Genomic DNA, 25,579 nt, shown 5'->3' with positions numbered 1-25,579 from the left:
CTGAAAAGGTTGGAAAATGACGTAAGTAGCGTGTCCTAACCCCATGGTATGTCACATGATTATGTTACCTATCAACTGATTCACAAATATGGAATAACACTGCGTTGCATCTGTGTTCTACACGTTCCCGTGGTCTTCTATGGGAGGGCAGAGCCACAACTACAGACAGGAATAGGAGCGGCTCCCATGGTTTTTCCTGCTCTGTGTATATTGTCCTGGAAATCCACTACTCCTTTGATTTCTATATCGTTCCAAATTTAGGATTCACAGAATCAGGATCTTGGAGAATCATATCCTCTGGCGGACGGAAGCATCAGAAGAATAATTCCATTTTATTAATGTACAAAACACAGATTTATATCAAGAAAATAACAGGGAGGATGAAACTATGGGACATAATAGACTCCTTTCATTGGTACAGAAAGAGACGGATTTATTATTATATATACATTTAGCAACAAAGTATAAACTTCTCAGCGCAGCTTCAACCTAATACATGCCCTATAATGAGAGCGGCTCATAATATAATATAATATTCCGCAGTCATAAAGATTATAATGTGTATAAGACTGGTTGCTATAGGAAACTGCCACAATTTCTCCTTTGTGGTGTATTGAGGAGCCAATCAGATCACTGCTTTTATGTAAACTCATCATTGACCACAATAAGAGCTGAATCCTCATTGGTTACTACGAGTGTACAAGTCAACGTGCTCCCGCCCCTCCCTCCTCCGCTCCCATGATTCCAATCCTCTCACTGGAGCTACGATTTCCCAAAATGGCGGCGTCACGTGGTCCCTCCTCCCGGTCACCTGATCCTGACGTCATCGAGGTCCTTGCGCCGCGCAGAGAGCTGGGTGACGGAGGCCGCGCGTGTAACCTTGACAGCAGCGGAGCGACATGGTAAGAGCCGCGCGGTGTGTATGATGGCCGGGGCGGTGCGGCCGCGCCTCATGTCACACGTCCCAGCACACCTCGCTATTAGGTGCGGGCTGAATGATGAGGGCTGTTAATTTTGGACAAGTCATGTGACCAGAGGGGGAAAAAAACCCCACATTTTATTTTTATTTATTATTTTTGGGTGATTTGTTATTATGCAACCTAATCGCTGCCGCACATTCACATTAACAAAACTTCCATCAATGTGCGGATGTGCGGCGCAGTAGGGTCCAGGCTTGTGCTGATACATGATGCGCTCAGGTGTCTTCACACTGCTGTGCTCTGTGCTCTCTGCACCCAGTGTTATGTACTGTCCCGGGAGAGATGTGTCATCAGACCTTTGTGTATACAGCAGGACTGTATGAGGAATGTCCTCACACTGCTGTGCTCTGCACCTAGTATTATGTACTGTCCCGGGATAGATGTCTAATCAGACCTTTGTGTATGTTGTTAGTAGCAGCAGGACTGTGATACACGGTTGTATATTCCAGGAATGTCCTCACACTACTGTGCTCTGAGCCGTTATGTACTGTCACGGGAGAGATGTCATCAGACCTTTGTATATGCAGCAGGACTGTATGTGCCAGGAATGTCCTCACACTGCTGTGCTCTGAGCCGCTCCATAGATCCTCTCCTGCTAGAGTGAAGCTGTTGCAGGTTTCTGGTTGAATAGTAAAGCACTATTGCAGGTGGAAGAGTAAATGGGGCGATTGAATGCAGGGAGCACAGCAGTGTGAGGACACTTAGAGAATCTACAGTGCTGGCATATAAATCCATAGATCCCGGTCCTGCTGATTACACGTCTCTAGGGACAATACCTCCCGCTAGACCCGCAGATGCCGTCATACACGTTCTGACCATCTGTGTACCTGATTTTTTTGTACAGGCGAAATACTTGGCACAGATCCTGGTGATGGGGGCGCAGGTGGTGGGCCGGGCGTTTACCAGGGCTCTGCGCCAGGAGTTTGCTGGTAAGTGCTATAGATAGAAGTACTGGGGGAATGTAATACTGGATATGTTTCTTATATGTTCTCCCTGTAATGTCCTCCCCCAGCCAGCAGGGCGGCGGCAGAGGCGAGAGGGGGGCGTGCAGGGGCGGAGTCGGCAGCAGCCAGCAGCTTGTCAGGAATAAGCCTGCAGGAGGCCCAGCAGATCCTCAATATCTCCAAACTGGACCCTGAAGAGATTCAGACGGTAACAACCCAAATACATCTCAACGCAGGATTAAAGGGGGTTTCTGCTGAGTGGGGCCCGAGCACTGGTACCACCAGCAATCATAAGATTGGGGGGTCTCAATGAATAGGAGAGCAGCTGAATGTCTGACATGTCCCTGCACTTATTAGGGGACCCCTGCACTTGTTATTGTTGGGAGTCCCCGCGCTCAGCCCTGTGATTGGGAAGTACATGCACACTCGGGAGACCCATCTAATAACATGATACAGGCTACATCATAGATGTCTCCAGGTGATTGCAGATGTAACTAGTAACAGAACCTGCAGAGGGCGTTAGACACTAGCTCTGGGATGTATGACATCCTGATATTAGGCAATTATACAAGTAACTATTCCCTTATACAGGCAGTCCCCGGGTTACATACAAGATCGGTTTGTTCTTAAGTGGAATCTGTATATACGTCGAAACTGTATATTTTATAATTGTAGTGCCGGACAAAAAATTTTTTGCCCCAGCGACAATTGGAATTTCAAAATTTGTTTGCTGTAATGGGACCAAGGATTATCAATAAAGCTTCATTACAGACACCTTACAGCTGATTATTGCAGTCTGGGACTATAGTAAAGCATCCAGAGAGCTTCACCAGAGGTCACAGTGGGCAGAGGGGTCTGTCTGTAATTCGAGTGCCCTTAAGTAGGGGACCGCCTGTATATAAGACTGGTTCTAAGTATTAGATGTCAGATGACTCTGCAGACCCCCCTGTACACTGAGCTCAGAGGGAGAGAGTCTCTGGCAGTGACTGCGCCCTGAGAGGACCCGCTGTCCCCAAATGTAACTCCTATGTATAGTGACCCCCTGGGGTCTCATCATTGTTCTTCTCTTGTAGAAATACGACCATCTATTCAAAGTGAATGACAAGTCGGCAGGAGGATCCTTCTACCTGCAGTCAAAGGTGAGCGCCATCTAGGAGGGATTTCTCAGTATCTATCTATCTAATATCTGTGGAAATGACGGTGTTCTGCGGCTTTGTGATTGGGGGCGCCCCCTCCCAGCGCCGCTCTCTACATAGACCTTTGTGTGACATAACAGAAGTGATATTCTGGCCACACAACACAGGGTGGGTGATGGGTCTCAGAGACTCTAGTACTTCCATCAGTACCTGACTCTCCATTCATTGGGGAACAAGAAATCCATGGGACCTCCGCTAATAAGCAGGACCCCCCTATAAGTTGTGTGAATGGCGGCCATGCCATATTAAATCCAGTATTCTTGCCTGGTAGACCCTGTACTCATGGCTGGAGCGGATCCTGTTCCTAGCCGTTAGTACACAGCTCAGGCAGAGTTATCGTACGTCTGTGTGCATGCTGAGCTGTCACGTCATACATGATGAGCGCTGATAAGCCTTTGCCTTGGGGTCACTGAGGCTTTGGACACATTTCCCTATGGGCAGAGATCTGTATACTGACACATATGGGGGAGATTTATCACAAGTGTCTGAGAGCAGAAATCATCTATTGCCCATGGTAACCAATCAGAGCCCAGATTTCATTTTCCCGCAGCTGTTTATAAGCTTACAACTGAGATCTGATTGGTTTCCATGGACAACTAGACCAGTTTTAAACTTCTAATAAATCTCCCCCATATTACCTACCCATCCTATACATCTGCACCGTGATCATGTGACTGCACGTAATTCTTTATTTCTTATTTTCCAGGTTGTTCGCGCCAAAGAAAGACTAGACCAGGAATTACAGATCCAGGACAACACGAAAAACTCTGGAGAGGAGGCCAAGACGACGTGATGAAGCCCTTCCAGGTGCCTATGGCCTGATGTCTCCCAGGAGTGTGCGCCTTTCACAGCGATGGCGGTGCAGACCCCAGTGACCGGACATAAGGCATGAGGACGCCTCTGTGTTGTAATTTATTACTGTGATAATAAAGCTTTCTATTTTTGTAAGGAGCCTTGTACAGGGAGTCACCTGCCAATGTGCCTGAATGTTACCTTGTCATGAGCGCCGCTCCGGCCTCGGGTGTGTGATACTGCTGCTGCGGGGACATGTAAGGCTGCGTTCACACTGTGTTCTGCAGCTCCTTTTTTTTGACTGAATTTCCTGCATCAGTTGTATTATACAAGTTCTGATCTCTATCTTTATGGTAACAGAACAGCCAAAATGTTGTGGATGCTGCAGTATTTCTATAGGTCATGGATGCCCCTGTATCCTGAGGTTTATATCTGGGGACACCCCCTCCCCTCTCCCTGGATGCCTCGTTCTGCCCGATTGGAACAATCAGCTGTAATTCTAATAAAGGACTCGTTAGTCACTGTGGTCTCCTCACAGGTTATTGGCTCTAATTAACAGGATTAAGGCTGCGTTCACATGTTCAGTTTTTCAGATGCAGTTTTTAAAGCCAAAAGCAGGTGAGGATCAGTGGGGTGAGAACTTATCTTAACCCCACACCAAGTTTGGGCATCAAAAACTGCATCTGAAAAGCTAAACATGTGAACGCAGCCTAAGACAGCACCGCTCCTGCCAGTAGGCCATGTCTGGTATTACAGATGTAATAATGTGCACTGAATTTTTGGTGCGACCTAAATCAACTAAAAGGTGATATGAGGGGGATGAAGCTCTGATACAGCCCTGCGCCCCATTGTTGTGCCCACCCATACTGAACTGGTTACAGCAATACATCAGCTCAGCCACTAATCGTAAGATGGGAAATTCTATGTATAAAATATAACTTGTAGCTGCCCTGTCACCACTAGGGGGCGCTGAAGCTATATATAAAATACCGTGTATGGAATACACCAAGGGATCACAGAGGGGTTGGTTCTCTGCATCAGAATTTAGGTTCCAAACAGGTCATGTGGATGTGTCTCACATAGTGATAGGCTGACCTGGACATATAGCCAGAGTGTCGGCCAATCCGGTAAGCCAGGGCTAGTTGCTAGGGACTGTGGCTGTGTGGCCGTGGATATCTTCAGGTCGGATTATCTCTAGTCTCACACATTCTTATATAGATCTTTATATTCTAAGAATCAGACACGGAGGTTTTTTTTTTTCATTTTGTTTTTATTGTTCCTTTTAATGGTTGAATAAATGCCCCCGACTCGGGGAGGCATCTCGTTGGCAGCTTTGCCCCGTACGGAGCTCACTGGACAATCTCCGCGCTCGAGGGGGCGGTCTCGTCATGTCGCTGTCACTCAGGATCTCCCACTCACACCGATGCAAGAGCTGTCTACACGTGGACAATGAGGAGTTAAAGACAGGGGGGGGGGGGTGTCTGTGATACAGAAGGCACTTGATGTGGCGGCCTGCAGATCATCACTCCAGTAGCGCAGGGCCACACAGAGCATCACTCCCTCTGAGCTCGGCATTATCTGCTGTTCTGTGGCCCATGGACATAATGGGTTGTCACATACATGAGAACCGCACTGATCCACGCGTGTTTATAATATCCATCATACGTGTGCCCGGTCTTCCAGGGGAACATACAGGTAGAAAAACCCAAACCCAGTGACCTTTACAGCACCACTACTGCAATGTGTGAACATGTGAACACGGCCTTAAAGTTGTCCCCCCCCTCCCCCTCCTCAATCATTATTTATGATTACAGAGCTAAATTACAATCCTTTACATATCTGCAGCCACCACTAGAGGGAGCTCACTGCTCACATTGAATTCAGTAGTAAAACACGATGCAACACACTCCCCCTAGTGGTGGCTTCAGGGATTTCTCCCAAAGGTACATATCTGTGAATCCAGTGCAATTGGGTTGGAGAGATTTGGGACAAGTCACACTGGCAGTGGCCTGACTGATGTCCCTGGCATGTCCCTTTATCACCTGCGATGGGCACTGCCAGCCTGGTATATGGGACATGCAGACAAGGGGGTAAGGTTTGGGTCTAAAAGCTCTGATTCATATTACATACAAACTGTTCCTAAGAACAAGGTCTCACTCCCCAAATTTGTGGGACAGCAGGTTGAGCCTGTGCCCCTCCATTCATCCAGTGTGCGGGTGCAGGAGTAAGACTAGGGGCGCAGGACACCTGCTCCATCAACTAGGGGTAAATATTATACATGGGACAACCCCTTTAAGAGGGGGGGTGTTGCTCTGTCCACTGCGTCTATAATGAATCCGCACCCGGTGACATGGTGGAGGTGGAGTCTCACTTTAAGGCCTATTTTTTTATACTAAAACATGACAATTTAGTCAACGCATCCTAAATAAGAAGCCGTCACCTGATTGGTTGCAACAAAGGCAGAGGCTCCCGGGGTCCACACATGATTTGGCGCCATGTGACGGGTCCATGTACCCCAGACATATAAAGGAAACATGTCGACATCCAAATTGTCTGCATTTTACCATATTGTCATATAAGATCTATCACTGCGGCCGGGACCCATCAGGCAGAGGACCCCTTTACCCAAGAAGTGGCTGCTCAAAGGCTGCAGAAAGAGGGAGGAATAACATAGACAAAAATGATCCATTTCTCCCTAGAAACAGCGCCCCCCTTGCCTACAGGCTGCGCCTGGTATTGCATATGAGCTGCAATACCAGATGCAACAAGGGTGGCGCTGTTTCTATAAATAAGCAGTAGCCTTGTTATTCTTATCTCATACAACCGCTATAGATCACTGTATTCTCCTCTCTTAAAGGTGATGTTTATAAGGTGAATGAAGGAGACTTTGGGGCCTTCTTCCCCTCCCCCTATTCTCAGGCCACATGGGACTAATAAGACGTCTTCTGATCCATGTGCATCACCAGGAGTCAGGGTCATCCTTTCCATGGCGGGTGGAGAGGAATGTGCTGCGGGTGTGGGGCTGCGGGCAGTGTATGGAGCCAGGGTGGATCACACACAAGGATTACAGTGCCCCCCCTTTAAAGTTTTCTACACTTTGATTAACCCCTTGATAAAAGGGTCCCCTGAATGTCCCATTGCTGAGCTCTTAGATATAATCTGGTGGGTATATCACCTGCAGCGCCCCCGCAGGGAACACAAGGCATTACACAGTGACCCTATGAAAGCAAGAGCCAGGGCACGTCAGGACCTCCAGGTATTATAACTGAAGGTCCTGAGTTATTGACTCCCCACAATTCCCAGTATTTAAAGTTGGGTTTTGTAAATGAGACAACCCCTTTAACTCCAGCCTGTTCTCCTGCCTGCGAATGACCAGTCAGTCCAGAGATCCCAGCAGAGCATCGTCCTCACACACTACTCACAGTCCATAACATAGCGGAGCCTCCTCATACATGACACCAGGGTTATATAGGGAAGCAAAGAGAAGCAGCACTCACTATGGCTGAATGCGTTGTCATGGGATATCTATAGGGCGGGATGATGGGAAAGTGCAGAGATGGGGTTAGTGCATAGGTATGTAGCGGAATGTGATACAACCAGAAGTGGGACCATACAAGTCCTGGAGCGGATCATAGAGCGGATGTACAGAGGAGACGGTGAGTGCGGAGCAGAGGAGCCCGTGGCGTTATCCACGCTCCTCTCCCTCTTGTCGTCGCAGAGTCGGCTCGGTCGGAGCATTTCCATAATTATTGCTTTTCTCAGAAGGCGGAAAACCTTCTCTCGTGAAATTCCGAAAGACGGCAATGTAACTTCTCCTGGCCCCCGAATACAACAAAGTGCTTGATTCTACGCAGTCCCTAAACCCCCCGGGTCCTTATAATGTCACATTAGGGGTCGGCCTGCTGTGTTTTGGTCCCATGTACAAGAGGGGAAGCGATTCGGCAGGCAATGTGAAATGATCTAGAGATCCTGAAAATACACAGAGGTCGTCCGGGAATGTCACGGGGTCACACCTCTTCTGCCCCTGTCGTGTGTGTGGGTATAGTGGGCACAGGTAGAGAGTTACAGGGACACGGCCTTCTCAGTTGACCACCGCAGGCTTCAGTAACACGGACCCTGGAGGGATGACCACCCATCCAGGGAGTAGAGAGTCGGAGCCCATGCCAGGTGACAGATCTAAGACCCCGCTGGGGAGCAGAGATAGTGCATCTGCTGAACTAGGCCTCACTTTTGACCCTTCAGTCCTCTCATCGCTCTCTGACCTTTGAGCCTTGGGTCGTTTTTCATTTTCGGATTTTCCTGCTGAAATCAAAGAGACTAAAGGCAATCCCAGGCCCGCTGCGGAGTAAGCTTGAGACAACAGGGAGCCCTTGGCCAGGTTGAGGGGAGACCCTGCAAGTGTCAACATGGGATTTGGTAGCCCTGCCAGAGCGGAGGCTACACCACTGCAGGCCAATGAGCTGAGGTCCAAAGGTCCGGGTGCCAGTGGAATAGGCAGGGTCTGACTGCCGAAGATGGCGGCAGGGTTGGGAATAATGAGTTGGGCTCCGCTTGCATAGCTGCTGTCCCCCAGTGCAGGTAATTTGGGGGGCTGGTGTATCTTCAGTAACTGGCGCTGCTGGTGTGAGATGAAGTGGCCGTGCGCCTTGATGTGCTTGCGCAGGGAGCTGGGGTCTGTGTAGCGCTTCTGGCAGCCGGGCATCTTGCAGTAGTAGGGCTTGTCCACGTAGTGGGTGCGCGTATGCTTGAAGCGGTCGCTGGAGTTGGAGTAGCGCTTGTTGCAGCCCTCGTAGGGACACATGTAAGGCTTCTCACCTGGGCAGGAAAAATACACAAAAATGGTTTCACACAGAAGATGATAAGATCCCTCAGGGGGAGACCCCGCCCCGCCGATCCCTCAGGGGGAGCCCCCCCCCCCGCCAATCCCTCAGGGGGAGACCCCCCCCCCACCAATCCCTCAGGGGGAGACCCCCCCCCCACCAATCCCTCAGGGGGAGACCCCCCCCCCACCCCCGCCAATCCCTCAGGGGGAGACCCCGCCCCGCCGATCCCTCAGGGGGAGACCCTCCTGATTTCTAAGGGAGGGTATTCATGGAAAACGGGCTTGCCCCCTACACAGGGGATGAATCTCTGTTCGGGGTTGTTCTGGCTCCCGTATCAGCTGATGGGCAGGGGTCCTTGAGTGTTCATATAGTGATCATAGATTGTAAGCTCTTTCCAGCAAGGCCCTCACTCTGAGGCTGCATACACATGTGGTGGTAACGCGAGAAGAGGAGATTTTCCTAATTACATTGCTGTCAACATTGCCTATACAAAACACATGCGTTAACAGAAACTAAACGCAATGTGTGAACACAGCCTTATTAATCATGTGACCATGTTACTGCTCTCTTATGTCTTATTTCATTTGTATATGTCCCCCATAATCTGTACAGCGCTGCGGAACATGATGGCGCTATAGAAATAAAAATGTATGATTTATTCTTATACCATATCCTAGTGACAGAAGCTTCCCGGCCCGTACCTGTGTGTGAACGGTTGTGTATCTTCAGGTTTTCCAGCCGGGAGAAGCTCTTGTGACATGTTGGGCAGCAGTGCGGCCTCTCGTTAGTATGGGTGCGAATGTGAATCAGCATCTTATACCTGTGGGTACACAAATAACAAAGGAGACTGAAATATTGTATTATCCATATGTACAGCGGCGGCCTGTGGCTCTAGACGTGATACCCCGAGGATTGCCATATAAATGCCCTGTAATCAGATTGCAGAGTATAACAGCTCCTGCAGGGGGCGTCATTAGGACCTCTTCCCGGTGACCCCTTATAGTTTGACACATAAATATAACTCAATAGATTCTGGGGACATTCATGATGTGAATGATGTAAGTATATATCTTGCTGCACTTTTAGTCCATCTGTTTTCAAAATCCCTGCTTGCTGACAGTGAATGCAAAACATCACTAAGCTTCATGGTAAAGGTATTACCTTCACTAAAACATTGCAGCAAAATATTTCTAGCCGTGGCACCTCTGCCACCCCCAGAAATAGCGCCTCTGTTGGCCGGTGTCTGGTACTGCAGTGTGGGGTCTCCCTCTCACCTGGCGTTGAATCCTCTTCCCCGGCGGGCACATCCCTCCCAGTGGCAGCAGTATCCAGCGTCCTTCTCTGGCTTCACGTGGAAATCATTAACGTGATCCACCAACTCTTGCAGTAACTCGAAAAGGCGGTTGCACTGAAAAGTCATAGGTCAAAGGTGAAACAATGGAGAGCGGCAGGTAATGAGAGGGGAGGGGGCGGCTGCTCAGTGCTGGATGTTCATGTATTGTACATCAAACTAGTTTATGGTTCCCTGGTGAGTCCTGATCACAGGGAGATCTGCTCTATTTAGAGGTCCAGCAACTACCAAAATAAACGGGTTTGTGTAAATCCTGGAGACCACATGGATGTCATACGTGGGCCGTCCACGGTCACATACTACTATAGGAAATGTGCATAAAACGTGTCCATAATATCGGTATATTGTGTGTGACCCTGGTTTTGTTTTAGTGCCTCCTGCAGGCAGACTCCTGTTACTACAATAGATTCCACTTTGATATTCACTACTATTTTATAACAATTCCCTTTACTTCAGGCCCGGATGACTAGAATGTTTGGCTATGACAAGCTGAAAGTGACATTAGGATCCTGTATTATTTCACTGTACTGAAAACCCCAGGTTTTAGGATGAATTTACATGTAGCAGATTTGTTGATAACATTTCTGCACCATCTGGGGAGTGAGGACTTTAGGAAATCCATGCAGTTGCCACCAACACAATCCTATTCAGATGAAACTTTTAGTCACAATAATCAGACAGATATAGCACCATGCAGTGATCTGATTCCACTGGTTCCTGACACAATCCTGGCAATTTCTGCAGCCGCCACTAGGTGGAGCTCACTGTATGCAGACTGTTACAGCTCCTACTGAGTTCTCTGGCTGCAGTAGACATCCCTAGGCACTAAGCTCCCTCTAGTGGTGGCTGGTGACATCCCAGAATTTATCATTACTGTTACTACCATTGCCATCACTGTGTGAAGCTCACTCAGGACATTTATAACATTATTTGCTGTTACTGTAACACCCCCCCGCCCTTGACTTCTTTCAAGTTCAGCATTGTTAAACTACGACGATGGGGGGATGTGGGACACTGATGTGTTCATATTGGAAAGTGTGTGTGGTTGCTTCTTGTCTTGCCCGATTTCCCATTATATACAGATATATCTTATTCAATGTTCAATGGTACCCTTAAAAAATTGGGAGGTGCAAGCACTTTGACCAGCGCTCCATTTACTTATGCTAGGGGTGCCCAGCATCCCAGTCATATGGGGCACTCGCTGAGGGTTGTAGGGCAGCAGACATTGGCACATTAACCTGTATTATGTGCTGTTTACCTTTGCCCACTGACACACCAGCTGTTTCTGCTCCGTGTACTCCAGGGACAGACGCTTCTCCTTCGGTGGGGTGAGGAACATGGATGGGGGCAGCTGTAGACCAGAGCTTAGAGGCAGGAAGAACTGGAATGGACTGGGGACTGTATCCCCCCTGCAGCGCAGTGATGGAGTGTCCTAGGGAGAAGAAGATACATCACTTGAAGTGAAGCAGCAAGATGTAGATGAGAAGGAGACGCATGGAGCCGAGGGCCATTCCCAGAAGTAAGATGAAATGTCAGAGATAACGTACGATCCTAACATCTACCCACAGGGAGTCAAATCTGCATTTCCTCTGGGTGTACAAAGGCAAAACCCGTCTGCTATACAATGGAATAGCTGTGAGCTAGACGTGTCCTTCCATCATACACAACCATTTATGGCTGCATTGAGAACTCTGCCCCCTACAGGATGGGGTAATTATATCACAAAGACAATAAGTAATGGTGACAAGGACTTACCAATGGAGTGTCCCCACCTGTCACCCTTTCAGGGGACAGAGATGCTCGGCTAGGGGAGTCCATACCAGAAGGGGGGGAAAGGCTGAGGTCCACAATTGGTGGAGTAGAGAAGGGGGGGCTGTCTCCCTCCCGAAAACGAGGCAGGAACCCTGGAGGGGATAAAATAGAAAAGCAATTGTTAAACATTCAAGGCCCCTTCTGGATTTAGGGGTGTCATGGCACAGGAAGGTAATGTCAGGATTGGAGTGCAGTGGTATATAACAGGGTACCTGGTGGGGGTGAGGGGCAGATTGGGGTGATGACAGTGGTTCCATCATCCCGTATCATCAGCTCGTGGTGCACTGAGCTCTTCCTCGTGCTCCCCCCATTGCGCTCTCTCTTCTCTCGTGCTGCCCGCAGCTTAGAGATACTGAGCTTCAGATCCAGGGGCTCGTCCAGCGAGTGCATGATCAATGGCTACTCCCAGAGCACCCCCAGCCGCCCTGGATAGAGAAGGGAAGTCGATTAGAACAACATGAATAGATTATCAGGCTGAGGACATGTCACAGATCAACCATTAACCCACCGCTCACCACCAACCTGCACAGCACAGTGTAATCTCACAGGCACGCAGGGGTTAATGTGCTGTGTCAGAGAAAGGGTAATACCACTTGCCACGTGTGGTTTCCTGAGGGGTGAGGGGGGTGTAGGAGATGTAACATACCCCCCTCTCCTAAGGGAATCTGGGAGAGGGAGAGTCACCCATCTAGTGCCATGTGGGGATAAAGGCGTGTCCCCCCCACCCCCATGCTGGGCAGAGGGCCAGCCGTGGCCAGACACTGAGGAATGTGGAGGCCTGGGAGCACCAAGCAGAATGGGAGGGAGGAGAGACATGGAGAAGAGGGAAGGACACTGACAGGAGGAAAGAAGAGGCTGGATAGGGAGGAGAGACACAGCCCCCAGGCCGCCAGGAAGTCATTAGGTGACAGGTAGCCGGGTGCCCGGGGCGCCGATATGATGAATAGGGTGCAGCAAAGAGGCACATGACAGGAACGTGTAACAACACACACACACATACACCTATACTACAACACACATCCACCTATACTACAACACACACACACCTATACTACAACACACACACACCTATACTACAACACACACACACCTATACTACAACACACACACACCTATACTACAACACACACACACCTACACTACAACACACACACACACACACACCTATACTACAACACACACACACCTATACTACAACACACATCCACCTATACTACAACACACATCCACCTATACTACAACACACACACACCTACACTACAACACACACACACCTACACTACAACACACACACACCTACACTACAACACACACACACCTATACTACAACACATACACCTATACTACAACACACACACACCTATACTACAACACACATCCACCTATACTACAACACACACACACCTACACTACAACACATACACCTATACTACAACACACATACACCTATACTACAACACACATACACCTATACTACAACACACACACACCTATACTACAACACACACACACCTATACTACAACACACACACACCTATACTACAACACACACACACCTATACTACAACACACATCCACCTATACTACAACACACACACACCTACACTACAACACATACACCTATACTACAACACACATACACCTATACTACAACACACACACACCTATACTACAACACACACACACCTATACTACAACACACACACACCTATACTACAACACACACACACCTATACTACAACACACACACACCTATACTACAACACACACACACCTATACTACAACACACACACACCTATACTACAACACACACACACCTATACTACAACACACACACACCTATACTACAACACACACACACCTATACTACAACACACATCCACCTATATTACAACACACATCCACCTATACTACAACACACACACACCTATACTACAACACACACACCTATACTACAACACATACACCTATACTACAACACATACACCTATACTACAACACACACACACCTATACTACAACACACACACCTATACTACAACACACACACACCTATACTACAACACACACACACCTATACTACAACACACACACCTATACTACAACACATACACCTATACTACAACACATACACCTATACTACAACACACACACACCTATACTACAACACACACACACCTATACTACAACACACACACACCTATACTACAACACACATACACCTATACTACAACACACATACACCTATACTACAACACACATACACCTATACTACAACACATACACCTATACTACAACACATACACCTATAAGACAACACACATACACCTATAAGACAACACACATACACCTATACTACAACACATACACCTATACTACAACATATACACCTATACTACAACACACATACACCTATACTACAACACACACACACCTATACTACAACACACACACCTATACTACAACACATCCACCTATACTACAACACACACACACCTATACTACAACACACACACCTATACTACAACACACACCTATACTACAACACATACACCTATACTACAACACACATCCACCTATACTACAACACACACACACCTATACTACAACACACACACCTATACTACAACACATACACCTATAAGACAACACATACACCTATAAGACAACACACATACACCTATACTACAACACATACACCTATACTACAACATATACACCTATACTACAACACACATACACCTATACTACAACACACATACACCTATACTACAACACATACACCTATACTACAACACATACACCTATACTACAACACACATACACCTATACTACAACACACACACCTATACTACAACACACACACCTATACTACAACACACACACCTATACTACAACACACATCCACCTATACTACAACACACATCCACCTATACTACAACACACATCCACCTATACTACAACACACACACCTATACTACAACACACACACCTATACTACAACACACACACACCTATAACACAACACACACACACCTATAATAGATCACATATACACCTTTTATACAACACACACACACACCTATAGTAAAACACACATTTACATACAAATTTACACATAAAACTATGAAAATGTAGTCATATAATACAATACAATTATGTGTAGGAGAGACCTCATTACAATGTACAACTACCTGACTGGACAGTACAAGGATCTTTCCAAAGACCTTTTAATACCTAGGCCTGTGACCAGGACAAAGGGGCATCCTCTACACCTAGAGGAGAGGTGCTTCTACCATCACCATAGACAGGGGCATCCTCTACACCTAGAGGAGAGGTGCTTCTACCATCACCATAGACAGGGGCATCCTCTGCACCTAGAGGAGAGGTGGTTCTACCATCACCATAGTCAGGGGGCATCCTCTACACCTAGAGGATAGGAGGATCTACCATCACCATAGACAGGGGACATCCTCTACACCTAGAGGAGAGGCGGTCCTACCATCACCATAGACAGGGGGCATCCTCTACACCTAGAGGAGAGGAGGTTCTATCATCACCATAGACAGGGGGCATCCTCTGCACCTAGAGGAGAGGCGGTCCTACCATCACCATAGACAGGGGGCATCCTCTACACCTAGAGGAGAGGAGGTTCTACCATCACCATAGACAGGGGGCATCATCTACACCTAGAGGAGAGGAGGTTCTACCATCACCATAGACAGGGGGCATCCTCTACACCTAGAGGAGAGGCAATGCTACCATCACCATAGACAGGGGGCATCCTCTACACCTAGAGGAGAGGAGGTTCTACCATCACCATAGACAGGGGCATCCTCTACACCTAGAGGAGAGGTGGTCCTACCATCACCATAGACAGGGGACATCCTCTACACCTAGAGGAGAGGTGCTTCTACCATCACCATAGACAGGGGGCATCCTCTGCACCTAGAGGAGAGGAGGTTCTACCATCACCATAGACAGGGGGCATCCTCTGCACATAGAGGAGAGGAGGTTCTACCATCACCATAGACAGGGGGCATCCTCTGCACATAGAGGAGAGGAGGCTCTACCATCACCATAGACAGGGACATCCTCTACACCTAGAGGAGAGGAGGTTCTACCATCACCATAGACAGGGGGCATCCTCTACACCTAGAGGAGAGGAGATTCTACCATCACCATAGACAGGGGGCATCCTCTGCACCTAGAGGAGAGGAGGTTCTACCATCACCATAGACAGGGGGCATCCTCTGCACATAGAGGAGAGGAGGTTCTACCATCACCATAGACAGGAGCATCCTCTACACCTAGAGGAGAGGCGGTCCTACCATCACCATAGACAGGGGGCATCCTCTACACCTAGAGGAGAGGAGGTTCTATCATCACCATGGACAGGGGGCATCCTCTACACCTAGAGGAGAGGTGCTTCTACCATCATCATGGACAGGGGGCATCCTCTACACCTAGAGGAGAGGTGCTTCTACCATCACCATAGACAGGGGACATCCTATACTCCTAGAGGAGAGGCGGTTCTACCATCACCATGGACAGGGGGCATCCTCTACACCTAGAGGAGAGGTGCTTCTACCATCACCATAGACACGGGACATCCTCTACACCTAGAGGAGAGATGGTTCTACCATCACCATGGACAGGGGACATCCTCTACACCTAGAGGAGAGGCGCTTCTACCATCACCATAGACAGGGGACATCCTATACACCTAGAGGAGAGGTGCTTCTACCATCACCATAGACAGGAGGCATCCTCTACACCTAGAGGAGATGAGGTTCTACCATCACCATAGACAGGGGCATCCTCTACACCTAGAGGAGAGGAGCTTCTACCATCACCATAGACAGGGGACATCCTCTACACCTAGAGGAGAGGAGGTTCCACCATCACCATAGACAGGGGGCATCCTCTACACCTAGAGGAGAGGAGCTTCTACCATCACCATAGACAGGGGCATCCTCTACACCTAGAGGAGAGGAGCTTCTACCATCACCATAGACAGGGGCATCCTCTACACCTAGAGGAGAGGAGCTTCTACCATCACCATAGACAGGGGCATCCTCTACATCTAGAGGAGAGGGGGTTCTACCATCAACATAGACAGGGGGCATCCTCTACACCTAGAGGAGAGGAGGTTCTACCATCACCATAGACAGGGGCATCCTCTCTACCTAGAGGAGAGGAGGTTCTACCATCACCATAGACAGGGGGCATCCTCTACACCTAGAAAAGAGGAGGTTTTACCATAACCATAGACAGGGGGCATCCTCTACACCTAGAGGAGAGATGGTTCTACCATCACCATAGACAGGGGGCATCCTCTATACCTAGAGGAGAGGAGGTTCTACCATCACCATAGACAGGGGGCATCCTCTACACCTAGAGGAGAGATGGTTCTACCATCACCATAGACAGGGGACATCCTCTACACCTAGAGGAGAGGCGGTTCTACCATCACCATAGACAGGGGGCAACCTCTACACCTAGAGGAGAGGAGGTTCTACCATCACCATGGACAGGGGGCATCCTCTACACCTAGAGGAGGGGAGGTTCTACCATCACCATAGACAGGGACATCCTCTACACCTAGAGGAGAGGTGCTTCTACCATCACCATAGACAGGGGGCTTCCTCTACACCTAGAGGAGATGAGGTTCTACCATCACCATAGACAGGGGCATCTCCTTCACTTAGAGGAGAAGAGGTTCTACCATCACCATAGACAGGGTACATCCTCTACACCTAGAGGAGAGGGGTTCTACCATCACCATAGACAGGGGACATCCTCTACACCTAGAGGAGAGCAGGTTCTATCATCACCATAGACAGGAGACATCCTATACACCTAGAGGAGAGGATGTTCTACCATCACCATAGACAGGGGACATCCTCTACACCTAGAGGAGAGGTGCTTCTACCATCACCATAGACAGGGGGCTTCCTCTACACCTAGAGGAGAGGATGTTCTACCATCACCATAGACAGGGGACATCCTCTACACCTAGAGGAGAGGAGGTTCTATCATCACCATAGACAGGGGACATCCTATACACCTAGAGTAGAGATGGTTCTACCATCACCATGGACAGGGGGCATCCTCTACACCTAGAGGAGAGGTGCTTCTACCATCACCATAGACAGGGGGCTTCCTCTACACCTAGAGGAGAGGATGTTCTACCATCACCATAGACAGGGGGCATCCTCTATACCTAGAGGAGAGGAGGTTCTACCATCACCATAAACATGGGATATCCTCTACACCTAGAGGAGAGGAGGCTCTACCATCACCATAGACAGGGGGCATCCTCTACACCTAGAGGAGGGGAGGTTCTACCATCACCATTCGCAGGGGGCATCTTCTACACCTAGAGGAGGGGAGGTTCTACCATCACCATAGACAGGGGCATCCTCTACACCTAGAGGAGAGGTGCTTCTACCATCACCATAGACAGGGGGCATCCTCTACACCTAGAGGAGAGGATGTTCTACCATCACCATGGACAGGGGGCATCCTCTACACCTAGAGGAGAGGTGCTTCTACCATCACCATAGACAGGGGGCTTCCTCTACACCTAGAGGAGAGGATGTTCTACCATCACCATAGACAGGGGGCATCCTCTACACCTAGAGGAGGGGAGGTTCTACCATCACCATTCGCAGGGGGCATCTTCTACACCTAGAGGAGGGGAGGTTCTACCATCACCATAGACAGGGGCATCCTCTACACCTAGAGGAGAGGTGCTTCTACCATCACCATAGACAGGGGGCATCCTCTACACCTAGAGGAGAGGATGTTCTACCATCACCATAGAGAGGGGGCATCCTCTACACCTAGAGGAGAGGAGCTTCTACCATCACCATAGACAGGGGCATCCTCTACACCTAGAGGAGAGGAGGTTCTACCATCACCATTCGCAGGGGGCATCTTCTACACCTAGAGGAGAGGAGGTTCTACCATCACCATTCGCAGGGAACATCCTCTACACCTAGAGGAGAGGAGGCTCTACCATCACCATAGACAGGGTACATCCTCTACACCTAGAGGAGAGGTGCTTCTACCATCACCATAGACAGGGGGCATCCTCTACACCTAGAGGAGAGGTGCTTCTACCATCACCATAGACAGGGGGCATCCTCTACACCTAGAGGAGAGGTGCTTCTACCATCACCATAGACAGGGGCATCCTCTACACCTAGAGGAGAGGAGGTTCTACCATCACCATTCGCAGGGGGCATCTTCTACACCTAGAGGAGAGGAGGCTCTACCATCACCATAGACAGGGTACATCCTCTACACCTAGAGGAGAGGTGCTTCTACCATCACCATAGACAGGGGGCATCCTCTACACCTAGAGGAGAGGAGGTTCTACCATCACCATAGACAGGGGGCATCCTCTACACCTAGAGGAGGGGAGGTTCTACCATCACCATAGACAGGGGGCATCCTCTACACCTGCAGGAGAGGATGTTCTACCATCACCATAGACAGGGGGCACCCTCTACACCTGCAGGAGAGGATGTTCTACCATCACCATAGACAGGGGGCATCCTCTACACCTAGAGGAGAGGATGTTCTACCATCACCATAGACAGGGGGCATCCTCTACACCTGCAGGAGAGGATGTTCTACCATCACCATAGACAGGGGGCATCCTCTACACCTAGAGGAGAGGATGTTCTACCATCACCATAGACAGGGGCATCCTCTACACCTAGAGGAGAGGAGGTTCTACCATCACCATTCGCAGGGGGCATCTTCTACACCTAGAGGAGAGGAGGCTCTACCATCACCATAGACAGGGTACATCCTCTACACCTAGAGGAGAGGAGGCTCTACCATCACCATAGACAGGGGGCATCCTCTACACCTAGAGGAGAGGAGGTTCTACCATCACCATAGACAGGGGGCATCCTCTACACCTAGAGGAGGGGAGGTTCTACCATCACCATAGACAGGGGGCATCCTCTACACCTGCAGGAGAGGATGTTCTACCATCACCATAGACAGGGGGCACCCTCTACACCTGCAGGAGAGGATGTTCTACCATCACCATAGACAGGGGGCATCCTCTACACCTAGAGGAGAGGATGTTCTACCATCACCATAGACAGGGGGCATCCTCTACACCTGCAGGAGAGGATGTTCTACCATCACCATAGACAGGGGCATCCTCTACACCTAGAGGAGAGGTGCTTCTACCATCACCATAGACAGGGGGCATCCTCTACACCTGCAGGAGAGGATGTTCTACCATCACCATAGACGGGGGGCATCCTCTACACCTAGAGGAGAGGCTGCTCTACCATCACCATATACAGGGAGCATCCTCTACACCTAGAGGAGAGGATGTTCTACCATCACCATAGAGAGGGGGCATCCTCTACATCTAGAGGAGAGGCTGCTCTACCATCACCATAGACAGGGAGCATCCTCTACACCTAGAGGAGAGGATGTTCTACCATCACCATAGAGAGGGGGCATCCTCTACATCTAGAGGAGAGGAGGTTCTACCATCACCATAGACAGGGGGCATCCTCTACACCTAGAGGAGAGGTGCTTCTACCATCACCATAGACAGGGGGCATCCTCTACACCTAGAGGAGAGGAGGTTCTACCATCACCATAGACAGGGGGCATCCTCTACACCTAGAGGAGAGGTGCTTCTACCATCACCATAGACAGGGGCATCCTCTACACCTAGAGGAGAGGAGGTTCTACCATCACCATTCGCAGGGGGCATCTTCTACACCTAGAGGAGAGGAGGTTCTACCATCACCATAGACAGGGGGCATCCTCTACACCTAGAGGAGAGGAGGTTCTACCATCACCATAGACAGGGGGCATCCTCTACACCTAGAGGAGGGGAGGTTCTACCATCACCATAGACAGGGGGTATCCTCTACACCTGCAGGAGAGGATGTTCTACCATCACCATAGACAGGGGGCATCCTCTACACCTGCAGGAGAGGATGTTCTACCATCACCATAGACAGGGGGCATCCTCTACACCTAGAGGAGAGGATGTTCTACCATCACCATAGACAGGGGGCATCCTCTACACCTGCAGGAGAGGATGTTCTACCATCACCATAGACAGGGGCATCCTCTACACCTAGAGGAGAGGTGCTTCTACCATCACCATAGACAGGGGGCATCCTCTACACCTGCAGGAGAGGATGTTCTACCATCACCATAGACAGGGGGCATCCTCTACACCTAGAGGAGAGGCTGCTCTACCATCACCATATACAGGGAGCATCCTCTACACCTAGAGGAGAGGATGTTCTACCATCACCATAGAGAGGGGGCATCCTCTACATCTAGAGGAGAGGCTGCTCTACCATCACCATAGACAGGGAGCATCCTCTACACCTAGAGGAGAGGATGTTCTACCATCACCATAGAGAGGGGGCATCCTCTACATCTAGAGGAGAGGAGGTTCTACCATCACCATAGACAGGGGGCATCCTCTACACCTAGAGGAGAGGTGCTTCTACCATCACCATAGACAGGGGGCATCCTCTACACCTAGAGGAGAAGAGGTTCTACCATCACCATAGACAGGGGGCATCCTCTACACCTAGAGGAGAGGTGCTTCTACCATCACCATAGACAGGGGCATCCTCTACACCTAGAGGAGAGGAGGTTCTACCATCACCATTCGCAGGGGGCATCTTCTACACCTAGAGGAGAGGAGGCTCTACCATCACCATAGACAGGGTACATCCTCTACACCTAGAGGAGAGGTGCTTCTACCATCACCATAGACAGGGGGCATCCTCTACACCTAGAGGAGGGGAGGTTCTACCATCACCATAGACAGGGGGTATCCTCTACACCTGCAGGAGAGGATGTTCTACCATCACCATAGACAGGGGGCATCCTCTACACCTGCAGGAGAGGATGTTCTACCATCACCATAGACAGGGGGCATCCTCTACACCTAGAGGAGAGGAGGTTCTACCATCACCATAGACAGGGGGCATCCTCTACACCTAGAGGAGAGGATATTCTACCATCACCATAGACAGGGGGCATCCTCTACACCTAGAGGAGAGGAGGTTCTACCATCACCATAGACAGGGGGCATCCTCTACACCTAGAGGAGAGGATGTTCTACCATCACCATAGACAGGGGGCATCCTCTACACCTGCAGGAGAGGATGTTCTACCATCACCATAGACAGGGGCATCCTCTACACCTAGAGGAGAGGTGCTTCTACCATCACCATAGACAGGGGGTATCCTCTACACCTGCAGGAGAGGATGTTCTACCATCACCATAGACAGGGGGCATCCTCTACACCTGCAGGAGAGGATGTTCTACCATCACCATAGACAGGGGGCATCCTCTACACCTAGAGGAGAGGATGTTCTACCATCACCATAGACAGGGGGCATCCTCTACACCTGCAGGAGAGGATGTTCTACCATCACCATAGACAGGGGCATCCTCTACACCTAGAGGAGAGGTGCTTCTACCATCACCATAGACAGGGGGCATCCTCTACACCTGCAGGAGAGGATGTTCTACCATCACCATAGACAGGGGGCATCCTCTACACCTAGAGGAGAGGCTGCTCTACCATCACCATATACAGGGAGCATCCTCTACACCTAGAGGAGAGGATGTTCTACCATCACCATAGAGAGGGGGCATCCTCTACATCTAGAGGAGAGGCTGCTCTACCATCACCATAGACAGGGAGCATCCTCTACACCTAGAGGAGAGGATGTTCTACCATCACCATAGAGAGGGGGCATCCTCTACATCTAGAGGAGAGGAGGTTCTACCATCACCATAGACAGGGGGCATCCTCTACACCTAGAGGAGAGGTGCTTCTACCATTACCATAGACAGGGGGCATCCTCTACACCTAGAGGAGAGGAGGTTCTACCATCACCATAGACGGGGGGCATCCTCTACACCTAGAGGAGAGGTGCTTCTACCATCACCATAGACAGGGGGCATCCTCTACACCTAGAGGAGAGGAGGTTCTACCATCACCATAGACAGGGGGCATCCTCTACACCTAGAGGAGGGGAGGTTCTACCATCACCATAGACAGGGGGTATCCTCTACACCTGCAGGAGAGGATGTTCTACCATCACCATAGACAGGGGGCATCCTCTACACCTAGAGGAGGGGAGGTTCTACCATCACCATAGACAGGGGACATCCTCTACACCTAGAGGAGAGGATGTTCTACCATCACCATAGACAGGGGGCATCCTCTACACCTGCAGGAGAGGATGTTCTACCATCACCATAGACAGGGGCATCCTCTACACCTAGAGGAGAGGTGCTTCTACCATCACCATAGACAGGGGGCATCCTCTACACCTGCAGGAGAGGATGTTCTACCATCACCATAGAGAGGGGGCATCCTCTACACCTAGAGGAGAGGCTGCTCTACCATCACCATAGACAGGGAGCATCCTCTACACCTAGAGGAGAGGATGTTCTACCATCACCATAGAGAGGGGGCATCCTCTACATCTAGAGGAGAGGCTGCTCTACCATCACCATAGACAGGGAGCATCCTCTACACCTAGAGGAGAGGATGTTCTACCATCACCATAGAGAGGGGGCATCCTCTACATCTAGAGGAGAGGATGTTCTACCATCACCATAGACAGGGGGCATCCTCTACACCTAGAGGAGAGGTGGTTCTACCATCACCATAGACAGGGGCATCCTCTACACCTAGAGGAGAGGAGCTTCTACCATCACCATAGACAGGGGGCAGCCTCTACACCTAGAGGAGAGGATGTTCTACCATCACCATAGAGAGGGGGCATCCTCTACATCTAGAGGAGAGGAGGTTCTACCATCACCATAGACAGGGGGCATCCTCTACACCTAGAGGAGAGGATGTTCTACCATTACCATAGACAGGGGGCATCCTCTACACCTAGAGGAGAGGAGGTTCTACCATCACCATAGACAGGGGGCATCCTCTACACCTAGAGGAGAGGTGCTTCTACCATCACCATAGACAGGGGGCATCCTTTACACCTAGAGGAGAGGAGGTTCTACCATCACCATAGACAGGGGGCATCCTCTACACCTAGAGGAGGGGAGGTTCTACCATCACCATAGACAGGGGGTATCCTCTACACCTGCAGGAGAGGATGTTCTACCATCACCATAGACAGGGGGCATCCTCTACACCTAGAGGAGAGGATGTTCTACCATCACCATAGACAGGGGGCATCCTCTACACCTGCAGGAGAGGATGTTCTACCATCACCATAGACAGGGGCATCCTCTACACCTAGAGGAGAGGTGCTTCTACCATCACCATAGACAGGGGGCATCCTCTACACCTGCAGGAGAGGATGTTCTACCATCACCATAGACAGGGGGCATCCTCTACACCTAGAGGAGAGGCTGCTCTACCATCACCATAGACAGGGGGCATCCTCTACACCTGCAGGAGAGGATGTTCTACCATCACCATAGACAGGGGCATCCTCTACACCTAGAGGAGAGGTGCTTCTACCATCACCATAGACAGGGGGTATCCTCTACACCTGCAGGAGAGGATGTTCTACCATCACCATAGACAGGGGGCATCCTCTACACCTGCAGGAGAGGATGTTCTACCATCACCATAGACAGGGGGCATCCTCTACACCTAGAGGAGAGGATGTTCTACCATCACCATAGACAGGGGGCATCCTCTACACCTGCAGGAGAGGATGTTCTACCATCACCATAGACAGGGGCATCCTCTACACCTAGAGGAGAGGTGCTTCTACCATCACCATAGACAGGGGGCATCCTCTACACCTGCAGGAGAGGATGTTCTACCATCACCATAGACAGGGGGCATCCTCTACACCTAGAGGAGAGGCTGCTCTACCATCACCATATACAGGGAGCATCCTCTACACCTAGAGGAGAGGATGTTCTACCATCACCATAGAGAGGGGGCATCCTCTACATCTAGAGGAGAGGCTGCTCTACCATCACCATAGACAGGGAGCATCCTCTACACCTAGAGGAGAGGATGTTCTACCATCACCATAGAGAGGGGGCATCCTCTACATCTAGAGGAGAGGAGGTTCTACCATCACCATAGACAGGGGGCATCCTCTACACCTAGAGGAGAGGTGCTTCTACCATTACCATAGACAGGGGGCATCCTCTACACCTAGAGGAGAGGAGGTTCTACCATCACCATAGACAGGGGGCATCCTCTACACCTAGAGGAGAGGTGCTTCTACCATCACCATAGACAGGGGGCATCCTCTACACCTAGAGGAGAGGAGGTTCTACCATCACCATAGACAGGGGGCATCCTCTACACCTAGAGGAGGGGAGGTTCTACCATCACCATAGACAGGGGGTATCCTCTACACCTGCAGGAGAGGATGTTCTACCATCACCATAGACAGGGGGCATCCTCTACACCTAGAGGAGAGGATGTTCTACCATCACCATAGACAGGGGGCATCCTCTACACCTGCAGGAGAGGATGTTCTACCATCACCATAGACAGGGGCATCCTCTACACCTAGAGGAGAGGTGCTTCTACCATCACCATAGACAGGGGGCATCCTCTACACCTGCAGGAGAGGATGTTCTACCATCACCATAGAGAGGGGGCATCCTCTACACCTAGAGGAGAGGCTGCTCTACCATCACCATAGACAG

At 49.8% G+C, this 25,579-nt stretch overlaps 2 protein-coding genes across 8 annotated transcripts in view; one reads left to right on the top strand and one right to left on the bottom strand.

Moving 5' to 3' along the window:
• LOC140074888 (mitochondrial import inner membrane translocase subunit tim16-B-like) overlaps nt 1-4,068 on the top strand; it is a 98,049-nt gene extending 93,981 nt beyond the window's left edge. The window contains exons 1-5 of one of the 2 annotated variants that reach the window (XM_072120175.1): nt 748-902; nt 1,825-1,909; nt 1,993-2,132; nt 2,998-3,063; nt 3,827-4,068. In XM_072120175.1, the coding sequence (XP_071976276.1) occupies nt 900-902; nt 1,825-1,909; nt 1,993-2,132; nt 2,998-3,063; nt 3,827-3,913 (381 nt within the window). In that variant the 5' untranslated portion in view covers nt 748-899 and the 3' untranslated portion in view covers nt 3,914-4,068. Of the gene's footprint in view, nt 1-747; nt 903-1,824; nt 1,910-1,992; nt 2,133-2,997; nt 3,064-3,826 lie in introns of those variants that run through there. The other variant, XM_072120177.1, reaches the window with a different exon arrangement.
• Nucleotides 4,069-5,165: 1,097 nt separating this feature from the next.
• Nucleotides 5,166-25,579, bottom strand: part of GLIS2 (GLIS family zinc finger 2) — a 53,575-nt gene continuing 33,161 nt past the window's right edge. For 5 of the 6 annotated variants that reach the window (XM_072120167.1, XM_072120165.1, XM_072120169.1 and 2 more), the window contains 6 exons: nt 12,111-12,323; nt 11,842-11,990; nt 11,345-11,518; nt 10,010-10,143; nt 9,437-9,555; nt 5,166-8,727 (listed from right to left, as the gene is read on the bottom strand). In XM_072120167.1, coding sequence (XP_071976268.1) covers nt 7,994-8,727; nt 9,437-9,555; nt 10,010-10,143; nt 11,345-11,518; nt 11,842-11,990; nt 12,111-12,288 — 1,488 coding nt within the window. In that variant the 5' untranslated portion in view covers nt 12,289-12,323 and the 3' untranslated portion in view covers nt 5,166-7,993. Of the gene's footprint in view, nt 8,728-9,436; nt 9,556-10,009; nt 10,144-11,344; nt 11,519-11,841; nt 11,991-12,110; nt 12,324-12,420; nt 12,676-25,579 lie in introns of those variants that run through there. The other variant, XM_072120171.1, reaches the window with a different exon arrangement.

Source organism: Engystomops pustulosus, chromosome 8, assembly GCF_040894005.1.
Source record: "Engystomops pustulosus chromosome 8, aEngPut4.maternal, whole genome shotgun sequence".
Lineage (NCBI taxonomy): Eukaryota > Metazoa > Chordata > Amphibia > Anura > Leptodactylidae > Engystomops > Engystomops pustulosus.
This window is presented reverse-complemented; position numbering and strand designations above follow the sequence as displayed.